Source organism: Rhinolophus sinicus, chromosome 1 (genome assembly GCF_057876585.1).
Source record: "Rhinolophus sinicus isolate RSI-liver-muscle chromosome 1, RSI-T2T, whole genome shotgun sequence".
Taxonomy (NCBI): Eukaryota; Metazoa; Chordata; class Mammalia; order Chiroptera; family Rhinolophidae; genus Rhinolophus; species Rhinolophus sinicus.
The window spans coordinates 19,302,845-19,314,998 of NC_142501.1; the positions used below are offsets into that span (position 1 = coordinate 19,302,845).

At 41.8% G+C, this 12,154-nt stretch overlaps 1 protein-coding gene across 3 annotated transcripts in view; it reads left to right on the plus strand.

The window, feature by feature from the left end:
* The window catches only part of GNPTAB (N-acetylglucosamine-1-phosphate transferase subunits alpha and beta), an 88,406-nt gene that overhangs the window by 36,284 nt on the left and 39,968 nt on the right, over positions 1-12,154 (plus strand). For 2 of the 3 annotated variants that reach the window (XM_074326216.2, XM_019732104.3), the window contains exon 2: positions 8,915-9,000. Coding sequence is in view for 1 of the 3 variants with exons in the window: in XM_019732104.3 (XP_019587663.3) it covers positions 8,915-9,000 (86 nt within the window). In the remaining 2 variants the exon portion in view is untranslated. Of the gene's footprint in view, positions 1-8,914; positions 9,001-12,154 lie in introns of those variants that run through there. The other variant, XM_074326217.2, reaches the window with a different exon arrangement.

The following is a 12,154-nucleotide window of genomic DNA, read 5'->3' on the forward strand; positions in this document are numbered from 1 at the left end:
ACACCTAAGGTATAGAAGGCACCTTGCACAGTGCCTGGGGCAAGGTGTGTAGTAAGTGCTAATTAAATGCCAGGTGTCCTCCCCCAGGACTGTTCTGCCCTCGGCCACAGTGATGCTCATGGAGACTGCAGCAGGAGACCTACCTTCTGGGTGGATGCAGGTCATGCTGGAGAGTATGTTCATCCTTCCTCAGAGCAGAAAAGTTCACAATGATTACTTTACCTGAGTGGGCTTTGTTATGGTTGATGTGAAAGCAGAGGGAGCAAGTGCATTTTTAATTTACTAGCGCTGGCAACTTATAATACCATATGTTATTCTAGTTCTTTCTAAAAGGTAACAAACAAGTGTAGCTGTAACAGGTTATAAATATTCATGTTATATCTTCTGAAGTTCTTACTGTCCTTTAGATTGATTGTTCCAGTCTTGGGATCCGCATGCAGTGTCTTTAGCAGGTGATTAGTCAGCCTCTGTGTGATTCATTTGTGTACTCAATTAAGCAGGAAAAAACAAGTGAGCTTTTAAAATGTTACAGACTAAGTCACACTTGTGCAGGAAGAGCCAAAAGCATTCTACCATCAGACTAAAAACCATATTGCCCACTTTAAAGTTGCTTCCTAAAATTGTTTGTTTTAGATTCTAGTTTTCTCTTTCCACATTGATAATACCTTTCCCCCCTTTTCACCTCGTTTCATTAACTTTACTTCCGTCTCTGATTAATTCCAAATTGGATAAAGCTTCTTTATCAAAATTTCAGAAGGTATTTATTTGGTAGAAAAATGCAGAGATGTTTGCTCTGGGCCAGCTATTCTGCTTTCTAGAGACAGAAAGATGGTTCAGTTTCTTTCTGCTCTTACGGAATTCACTCTCCCGACAGGGAGATGGCCAAGCAAATAGACAAACTTGCAATGCACTGTGAAAAGTTAAGTTGAAGACATAGGCATGGGTGTTGGGCACAGTTTCTCCTACATCTCAGCTTGATCTTGAAGGAGATGAGATGGCTGAGGGAAGAAAGGCCCTCCCCCCACCTTTTTAAAGTGAAGGATGCCATAGGTGTACTGGTAGGTGTGGGAAGCACTGTCACCTTCTAGGAACAAAAGTAGTTCTCCAGGGCCACCGCCTTCCAGGATTGAAGCTGGAGAGGCCGGCAGTGGCCAGTTTACGACTTGTCTAGTGCGTGACGCTAAGAAACTTGGATTCATCCTGAAGAAAATGGGGATCATTCAAATGATTTGAAGCAAGAGAATGATGAATCAGGTCTGTGTTTAGAGGTGAATTGCAGGTGGAGGAGACTGGTAGCAGGTGGCTGTCAGGCATAGTAGGAGTCGTGGTGAAAATGCCACATTGAGTGAGGCTTCAGAATAGGCAGACTTTCCATATTGATTTTTATAATTGTACAAAGGCCTGAAAGAAAGGTGCCTTTGTGTTTGGAAACTGGCGTTATATATTGCTTATTTATTGCTTGACTTTGGGCAAGTCTTTTTATTTATCCGCAGTGTGAAGGAATTAGGAGGTGAGGCGGTGAGTAGGTCATGAGGGTGCGGCCTTCATGAATGGGATTAGTGCCCGTACAAAAGAGACTCCAGAGACTCCCTCGCCCCTTCCACCTAGTGAGGCAGCACAGCTGGAAGGCAGCTGTCTATAAACACGGAGGCTGGCTCTCACCAGATGCCAAGTCTGCTGGCACTTTGTCATCTTCGTCTTCCAGCCTCCAGAACTGGGAGAAATAAATTTCTGTTGTTTATAAGCTCCCCAGGGAATAGCATTTTGTCACAGCAGCCTGAAAGGACTAAGACAGGAAAACAGAATGAGCATGCTTAATCAAATGTGATGAGGAAACACTTCTGATGAGGAGATTTGACTTCCTGATTGGTATCGAAGGAGGAGGAGGGTTAGTAGAAAAGATAAGGCTTAGCATATCCCTAAGATACATGTATTGGTCTCTCTCTCAGTGTTTTTAAATGCAAAATTAATTTTGTGTTCAGAAACTGTGAAGAACCTTTATAATCTAGAGATATTATAAACTTGAGATGATTATCAATGTGTGAAAAGCTCTGTCAGTGTTAGAGTTCCTACTGCTTGCGGCTAGAGAGCCCCAACCTCTTAAGGTTTACGGGGTAGCATGTCCCATTTCTTTACTCGGAAAATTGAGAAAGGGACGTGAGCTTTTTACAGAGAGAGTTTTACGTCCTTATGTACCTAGGCTTGCTGTTGTCTCTTTATAATCCTAGCCCTTTAGCTTTACCTTGACTGTCCGAGAATGGAGCCAAGCGCAGAAAGTTCTAGAGGAAAACCGTGGAGTGATAAGCTATTCCACGATGTTTGCCTTGTGAAACTAGTATTCATTCATTCTAGAATGTTCATGGATTTTGTGCCAGGCACAGTGCATGGACCTGGGAATAAAAATAAAGAAGAGGTCCAGTTCCAGGCTTTGAGTTGCTCACGGAGGTGGAGACACGTGTTTAAACAGTTAATCCTGCAGCATTGTAAGTGCTGTCTTTAAGAGACATGTGAACGGCTTGTATGAAGGTATTGTTGTACAGCCACGTATGACTTTCACATCTCATTTACTTATCAAAACAGTCTTGTGAAATAGTTGGTAAAAATATCCTCATTCTACAAAAGAAGAAATTGAGAATAGAGAAGTGCCCTAGATTTTATTGTTGATAAGTGCCAGATTTAAACTCATGTCTTCTGACTGTACAGCTTATGGTCTTTGCACCATATACCTGTTCTCTTCTTAATAATTACCTTCCTCCTTTCCTTAATTCGGGAATTCCTCCGATACAAAGGATTATGGGCTTTCATCTCATTCACTATTATTCTGCCACAGGCATGAATCTCTCCTGTCTGGGATCATACAACTCTATAATAAAAGTGTATACCGGTTTTATAACTTTAAAAAGTTTATCATCTGAAAATTTTAGCATTTGTCTACACAAACCAGTTAAAGGACTGTTAGACCTGCAAATACTGAGGAAAAAGGCAAATTTATTATGTGATTGTGGTCATTTATAAACATGCTGGGGAAACATTTCGGAGTCGTTGAATTAAGGATGATAAACATACCAGCTTCAGAACCAGTGGAGAGACAGTGGAATGACCACGTTCCTAAGTGTGTATTTGACAAAGCTGGATCTGTGTAAGGAAGCGTCAGAGGAGGCCTCCTGATGAAGCCGAGAGAGCCTGGGCGAAGCTAACCAGGCACATGGGCTCCGGAGTTGGGTTGATTCAAATCTCAACCCTGTCATGCACTGCCCTGTGGCCTGGAGCTTCTCTTGGGAAAATGACCCATTTTTCTCCCTCCCTCACAGTTGGCCCCTTGTTACGAGGATTCATTGGGGAAGGAGTGTTTGGCATGATGTGTATACCCACCCCTTCTCCTCTACAAACAACACATTAAAACTGACTTTGGCTGCCATTTTGTAAAAACTGATCGACAAATGATCTTAAATACCTTACATGCCATGACTATTAAAATGGAATCTTAAAAGTGATAAGCATTTTTAACTAGTACAATAAACTACCTTCAGATGATTTTTACAATTCCTTATTAAAAACATTTTTTATGAGGTATTTCAGAGCTCATGTGGTATTTTAATAAATAGTATTTCAGTTCACTGTGTCTTAAATTTTACAGACAACCTTCCCTTAGTAGCAGGGAAAAGTAAATACTCTGAGGAGAATAGTGTAGATAGGAGGTGGGGGGGGGCGGGGAGGGGGGAAATAGCTCAAAATGGCAAGTAGGAAGTTTTTGTAGGCCGACATTGTATCTGTAAAACTTATGTCAGTTTTCCATATTGCTCCATAAAAATGTTGCATTACTACCAATGTAATGTTTTAAATGTCTTGCCATTATAAAAATTATGGTTCAGGAAAATACGCTTTACCAGTGACTTCTGGTATTTCCAGCATGCTTTTTATACCTTTTACTCGCCTACGTCATGTAAGAATCACTCTCCTGCTACAGCAGCACAACAAAATGACAAGATAGATTTTGTACTTAAGTTCATAGGGGAGGAAATTGAGGCCTGAACATTTGTAACTTACCCAGCGTTACACAGCTACTGGTAGGAGAACTGGGAGGTTCTTCTAGGAGGTGTCCCAAATCCAGTCTTTTCTTATGTCACCCCTGCCGTAACCAGCTATTTGTTAAGATTATGGTATACGGTGAAATGTACTGGGTATGAGTTGATGATAAATAGAATTTTAAGTAGTTCTCCACCTTGAAGCAATTTATAACTTGATTGGTCTGACAAGATGCTAACATGAAGTGAAAGGTAAATATAACAATAAAAAAGCTAAGTGGGGGCGGATGGGTGGCTCAGTTGGTTGGAGCTCGGGCTCTCAACCACAAAGTTGCTGGTTCGACTCCTTGACTCCCGCAAGGGATGGTGGGCTCCACCCCACCGCAACTAAGATTGAACACGGCACCTTGATCTGAGCTGCCGCTGAGCTCCCTGATGGCCCAGTTGGTTGGAATGCGTCCTCTCAACCACAAGGCTGCCAGTTCGACTCCCGCAAGGGATGGAGGGCTGCGCCCCCAGCAACTAACAACAGTAACTGAACCTGGAGCTGAGCTGCACCCTCCACAACTAAGACTGAAAGGACAACAACTTGACTTGGAAAAATCCCGGAAGTACACACTGTTCCCCAATAAAGTCCTGTTCCCCTTCCCCAATAAAATCTTAAAAAAAAAAAAAAAAGAAAAAAAAATGCTAAGTGCTGCAAGGCAAGAAATGTTGTTACAAGGCAGTGGGTCATTTGGATTTGCAAGTTACCAGTAGTGATAGAGATAAAAGTTACTCAGTTCTGAGAAGGAAGCATTCAGATTGGGCTGAAGAAGATGGGGAGGCTTTGTGAAGGAAGAGACTTGATAAGTGTTTCTCAACTTGTCCAAGCTCTGGTCTGTTGTTTGTTGCTAATAATGGCTTAAAACAAGATCCCATGGGAAGTTTAAGTCTTTTTTGGTTTCTTTGTTGTTTGGAAGGTATTTCTATTTTTATGGCTTAACCCAGGATAAATAATTTGTAATTGTCCATTGAAATTCCTGCTTTTTTCCATCCTGGGTAGTATTAAGAAAGTGATCTGACACTAAACCTGAGATGAATTTTATTTGATTTACAAGCCTCCTTTTTGATTTCTTACGTAGCTTGTTACTCATTCACTTTAAAAAGAGTTTGGCAAGATTTCCATAATAGGGTCTAGTGGGCGATTGATTTAAGCAGAAAAGGGAAGTGGTTATGACGGAAGAGAATCTAATTTAAATGTTGATGTGGTTAGAACCAGGGCCAAGACCCAGAGGAGGCCGAAGATGGGAAGAGACATGGAGTTGACACGGAGGAAAGGGCACTATTTGCACAGCTCTTCACCTCCTTTAGTCATGCACTTTTAGGACTGGAAGAGGTTTCAAAGATGATTTGGTCAGACCTCTTTCACTGTAACGATGAAGAAACAGCCCAAAGAGACTTAAGTAACTTGCTCAAGAGCGCTCATAAAAGTGACAGAGCTGGGGTGAAAACCTGCGTCCCCTGAGTCATAGCCCAGCTACGTCCCCTGAGAGCTAAGTGTGCAGAATTCTGGACTAGTAGGAACGTACCTGAAGGTGTTAGAGAGGACCTTTGCTATGATTCTTGTTGTTCTTTCTCACACCAAAGTGATTTGGAGATGGCGAAATTAATTTATCTGACGAAGGAAGACATGGTGTGTCAGCACACAGCATGTCAGCGTTTCTCAGCCGTTTATGAAGTGGCCCTTGCATGGTTTCTTGCATGAGCATGCATGGCCCTTGCATGAGCTCAGTAAGTTGATACAAATTGATACAATTATATTATTAAAAATAGGTAACATATTCTATGTTCAACGAAGTAGATGGCATTTTATAGCTATCGGTATGTGCCTACCATTGGCTTTGGTGCTGTATCTGGTACTGAAAGCAGAGCTCATTCCACCTCCTCTAGGAATTTGCAGTCTAGTTGGAGAGGCTGGTCGTATACATGTGTAACCTCTAATGTACCGTGACTAAAATGGGAACCTGGAATCCGACCAGCTTTCATCCCCACTACACCTGTTCCCTCCTGTGTCATTAAGTGGCCCCACTCTCTATTCAGTCACTCATACCAGATACACTGAAAACCTAGCAGTCACCCATGATTCTCTTCTCCTCACTCCCTATCCAGTCTGGTTGCAAATCCTCCAGCACACGCCTTGTTCTCCAGCCGAACTGCTGACAGACTCCTCCTGTCCATCCTTTAAGACACTGTTTCTTCAGGGAAGTCTTTTTGGTGTCTTCCTAGAAAGGGTCAGGTGCTCCTTCAGTGCAGCTATAGCCATCAATAAACCTCTATTAAAAATCATTGGGGGGACCGGCCCGGTGGCTCAGGCAGTTAGAGCTCCGTGCTCCTAACTCTGAAGGCTGCCGGTTCGATTCCCACATGGGCCAGTGGGCTCTCAACCATAAGGCTGCCGGTTCAATTCCTCGAGTCCCACAAGGGATGGTGGGCTCTGCCCCCTGCAACTAAGATTGAACACAGCACCTTGAGCTGAGCTGCCGCTGAGCTCCTGGATGGCTCAGTTGGTTGGAATGTGTCCTCTCAACCCCAAGGTTGCTGGTTCAACTCCCGCAAGGGATGGTGGGCTGTGCCCCCTGCAACTAAGACTGAAAGGAGAACAACTTGAAGCTGAGCTGCGCCCTCCACAACTAAGATCGAAACGACAACAACTTGACTTGGAAAAAAGTCCTGGAAGTACACACTGTTCCCCAATAAAGTCCTGTTCCCCTTCCCCAATAAAATCTTAATATATATATATATATATATATATATATATATATATATATATCTCATTGGGTATTATTACTTGAAGTCAGAGAACTTAGCTTATTTCTCTTTGTAAACCTAGTACAAGGCACATTAGACCCTCAGTTTTTAAATCAGTACATTTTAAAATCAGTTGTTTTAAAATTAGTACATTGAGTGGGAGAACTATTAGTTGAATCTGTGGTGTTTTTGAAGCATGCCAGTGAGGTGAGGTGGTAAAGGTAGGCAGAGGCCAGATCTTGAAAAACCTGAATGCCACCCAAAGAAATGAGCAGTTGTAGAGGGGCACAATTACAGAGGCCTCCCCTGTAGCCAGATGTTGTCAGGTGACTACCTTCTGCCCAATGAAAACAGAAGTGCAGCTTCCAGGAAAACTCCTTAGAGAAGGGGGACGTCTTTCCCTTTCCCTCCTTTCTGCTGGCTAGGATGAAATCTAAATGACGGGGACTCCCACCGCCATCTCAGGGTAGCAAGGCCATGTCCTCGGGCTGGTGGAGTAGGAAGCTGGAAGAAGCCTTGGCAGGAAAGCGGGCATTCCAAGGAGAGGAAGAGAATGAAAGAACACATTTAAAGGTCAGAGAGAAAAGGATAAGCTGGCAAAGGAGACTGAGAAGGAGTCACCAGAGTGATGGGAGGAAAACCAAGAAAGTGGTTCCTTTAGGAGGAACTGGGCAGCCACTACCAGTTGAGTAAGCTAGAGATCAGGGAAATGTCACTGGATTTGACAACATGGAGGCCTTGGCAAGGACACTGAAATGGTGAAGGCAGAAGTGATGGGCTGAAGAGTGAAGGGGAGAGTGGCAGATGACTCGAAAGATATTTGCCCTTGAAAGAGGCAGAGAATTTAGAGTAGAGGGACTAGCTGGAGCGAGGTATGGAGTGAAGAGAAGGTTTTCCTGAGATACTCCTGGAATATATTTATATGCTGATGGGAATAATCCATTGAGAGGAAAAGAGCAAGGAGGCAAGGTGTTGAGAAGGTGAGTTGATGTGATCCAGAGCAAATGGGCAGAGATGGGATGTTTGCAAGGAGGAGGGACACTTCCTCTGTGGTAAAGGGAGCGAAAAAGAAAATGGGGCACATGTAGGTAGGTTTATGGATTTGGGGTGCAGACATGGGGGAGCTCCTATCTAAAGCCCTTTGTTTTCTTCTGAAATATTTAGCAAGGTCATCAGTGAAACCTCACAGGTAGTGAGGTCATCATCCCCCATATCTTGTCAGTCTCCCGTTATAGCTTGTGTTCTTCTGTGCTGTGAGAAGAGTCTTTCCCAAGTTTTGAATGGATCATGTAGCTGCCTTAAAATCCGTCAGTGCCTCTGCCTCCCGTGGCACACAGGCGCCTCACAATCGGGGCCCAGCTTCCATCTCCAGCTCCATTTCTCTCCAGTTGACTAACTGCTCCAGTCAAAGCCAACTGCACAGTTATCCTCAGGGACTCATCCTTGATGCTTCTCACCCTTAGAACACTCTTCTGACACTGTGCCTTTCTCTCCACCTGGCGAACTCGTTCTCTAAGACCCGATTCTCACATCACATCCTTTTAAATCTCTTCGATTCTCCTTCCCTTTCCACAGGCCAGGAACTGTGGCATCTACTGTGTTTCCCCGAAAATAAGACCTAGCCAGACAATCAGCTGTAATGCATCTTTTGCAACAAAACTTAATATAAGATCTGGTATTATATTATATTATATTATATTATATTATATTATATTATACCCAGTCTTACAATAAAATAAGACTGGGTCTCATATTAATTTTTGTTCCACAAGACACATTAGAGCTGATTGTCCGGCTAGGTCTTATTTTCGGGGAAACTGTGTGTGTGTGTGTGTGTGTGTGTGTGTGTGTGTGTGTGTGTAGATACAGAGATAGATATAGATATAGATAGATAGATGTAACTATCCTTATAATGTAGCTTATTCATCTGGATTGAGCACTGTGTCTGGTATATGGCAGGCACTGAGTGAATGGGTGAATTTTGATTGCGTTACCTGTTTCTGTAGCAATTCTTAATGAAATGAAAGTTATAAACTCTTAGTATTTGATACAAATATAACATTGTTTCTTTTCCTTTTCTCTTCTTTTTTTTTCCGTAGGTGGTTCTGGAATGGAGCCGGGATCAATACCATGTTTTGTTTGATTCCTACAGAGACAATATTGCTGGAAAGTCCTTTCAGAATCGGTGAGATCAATTTTCGAGAGTAGCTTATGTGGACTCAAATGTTGAGTCATGAAATCACCCATGCTTTCAATATAGCAGTTGAAGGGGTCTTTCCAAGTTACAGATATGGTTTAATTCATTCAAGACTCCTCTCTCTGAAGAAACCTTGTAGTCCATCCTCACATTTTACAGATGGAAAATCCGACTCCCAGAGAGTCATCCTGCCTTGCAGGTTATTGAGTACTTTAAGTTACACGGTCTCATTTTACCCTTGCCCCAGTTCTGTGAGGGAAAGGTAACTCTACCCCCATAGGAAGAGGAGACTGGGTAGCCACTCTGCAGCCAGTTCAGAGCCCTGGCCAGTGTTCACTGGTAACATCACTGTTGACCAGGGCCGTTCCCATGGTAGCCACCAGGACGGGACCCTCCCTGCCCCTGTGGTCACCACCTCTTGCTGCGGGAAGGAGCACATACCTCATGGGTTGGTTCTTTTTGCTCCTTAAGGTCACGCTTCTTGGTGTAGCCATTCTTGAATACTGCCTTAACCTTTCTTTTCCTTGAGAGTTTTCCTTCCTCACAAGACAGACTTCAGAGTAGAAGCAATATTTTCCAGCGTCTTCCTTCCCTTTTTACAGCTAGAATGAATCACACAGGCTCTTTGGTTTTTTTGTCTATAGAACTATTACTTACATTGTTTTATATCATAAAAGAAATATATATCTGTGGTGAAAATAGTTCAGACAATACAGAAAAATAGGAAGTAAAGCCCCTCTCTGTTCCATTCTGAATTTCCCCTCACCCAGAGGAACCACTGTTAATGGATGTTTGTTTTGGATTCTTCTGCTGATTGCCATTCTAATTTAAAAAAATAAACAGTATCTGTTGACTCTCCTTTTCATTGTAATGGCACACAGCCAATCACTAGGGCAGGAAGCAAGAGGGGAGCAAAACAAATGTGGGGTAGCTACCAACGTAGTTAACCTCACAAAAGACCTTGATCTAAATGTCAGAGGCCATAACAAGAGATCCTGACTGCCATTGTTTCCTGAGAATAGGTCCCATAAATCCCTGTACTCTCACTGAACCAGGAAACCTAGTGAAACTACAAGTGACAATTGGTGTCAGTTGACACTTCTTGACAGTTTTCTGAGAATCTCTAGCCTACCACACCGATTCCTCGGCAACCCTTGTCCCCACTTAGAAGCACCTGCGTGTTTCTCTGTTCATCTCTTATGAGTGCCTGTAGGATTTCTGTCAAGTGAGAAGTTTTAAAAATAACAGTGCTTATTAGATGTATTCACTATTCTCGTCCTGACAGTTTCAATGAAGAACGGTTGTGGGATTTCTTGAGTCGACCTAAAGCTTTACTCTTTCCTTTCCCTTAAAGTGCCCTCCTTATGAATGGCATCCCTGAATTTGCTCCTTCAATGAAGATTGAATCTTTGAGTCTTACTGTTTTAGATCCTGAGACACAACTATTTCACAGTCTAGTACGGGAGATAGCTTGTGAGCAAGTATCTGGTAAAGTAGGGAAACTCTGGATCTTTCTCTTCGGAGCTCTTAAAACAGCAGTTTTCAAACACCCTGGGGGTCTGTGAAATCAAAACTATTTTTATAACAATACCAAGGTGCTGTTTGCCTTTTTTACTGTGTTGACATTTGCACAGCTGGTGGAAAAGCAGTGGTGGGTAAATTTTCCACCCTTCAGCCGGAATCATTGTATTCTTCACCACATATTTGCAGGGGGAAGGAAAAAGCTAGTTTCACTTAAAAATGTTGGTGAGGATGTAGTAAAAATTATTTAATTGTATCTTGACCCTTTGAGTAGACGTTTTTTTTTTGTTGTTTTTTTAAATGTCTGTGTGATGAAATGGGAAGCCATCATAAAGCACCTGACTGCGTGGTGATTGAGCTGCAACCTGAAGTAGCTCTTCTGTTTCATGGAACACCATTGTTGTAACTTGAAAGGACAAATCCAAGTATAATTACTCACACTTGGTTATTGGCAGGTATTTTCTTGACAGTGAACAAAGCAATCCTGTCTCTTGAAGGAAAACAAATAATAGTACTTGTTCCCAATGATAAAACTCGAGCTTTTGAATGAAAATTAAAATTTTGGAAAACTTGTTTCCATCACTGTGAGCTTAACAACTTCACAATATGGTAAAGACTTCTTTGATTAGATTTGTGGCATCACCCAAAAAATCACATTCATCAATATTATGTAAGAAAATTAAGGAAATGTGTCATCATTTGGCAAATCTGCATAACTCGGTAAGCTCTGACTATTTTTCCAGATAAGCAATACATTGATGTTACAGAATCTTGCATGGGTAAAAAGAGACATTCAAAGTACAAGAAAGGCCAATGGATTATAATGTAAAAGCACAAAAAGTTCATTAATGTGGTTTCAGATTCTACATTGCAACTAATTTTTAAGAAACTGCCACTGTAGTGTCAAAGAAGAATACCTGCTATTATCTGAAAAGGCTATTAAAATACTCCTCTTTCCAACTACCTCATCTGTGTGAGCCTGGGTTTTTTCCCATGTACTTCAGCCAAAACAAGGGAACAGACTGAAGACAGAAGATTTAAGATGCTTGCTTTCTTTTGCTAAGTCATTCAGGAGATTTGCAGAAATGTAAAACCATGCCTTCGCACTAATTTTTTTTGTTGTTTTGGATAATGTTATTTGCATTAGAAAAATTATTCATATGAATAATTAACATGTGAAGGGATTTATTTTAAAATGAATTTAATAAATGTTTTTTAAATGTCTTTTATTTTTGAGAATGGCAAATGTGGATAGTTATAATCTATACACAAAAACCTTTTGGGGTCCTTAATAATTTTGAGAGTATGGAAGGTCTGGAGACTAAAAAGTCTGAGAACCATTTCCTTAATGTAGTAGTTTTCACACTTTAGTTGGCACCAACCAGACTCCCATGGCAGGCTTGAAAAAATATGGTTTCTCCCCACCCCCAGAATTTCTGAGTCTGTAGGTCAGAGAGGGGCTCAGAGACTTCTCATTTCTCACAAGTTAACTGGTGAAACTGAAACTGCTGGCCTGGTCACCACACTTTGAGAAGTGTTACATTAACGGATTCTTAATGAAATATAATTTGCCTACTTCTCCAATTTTCACTTTAATAACATTGAGTTTTCCAAAAAAAAA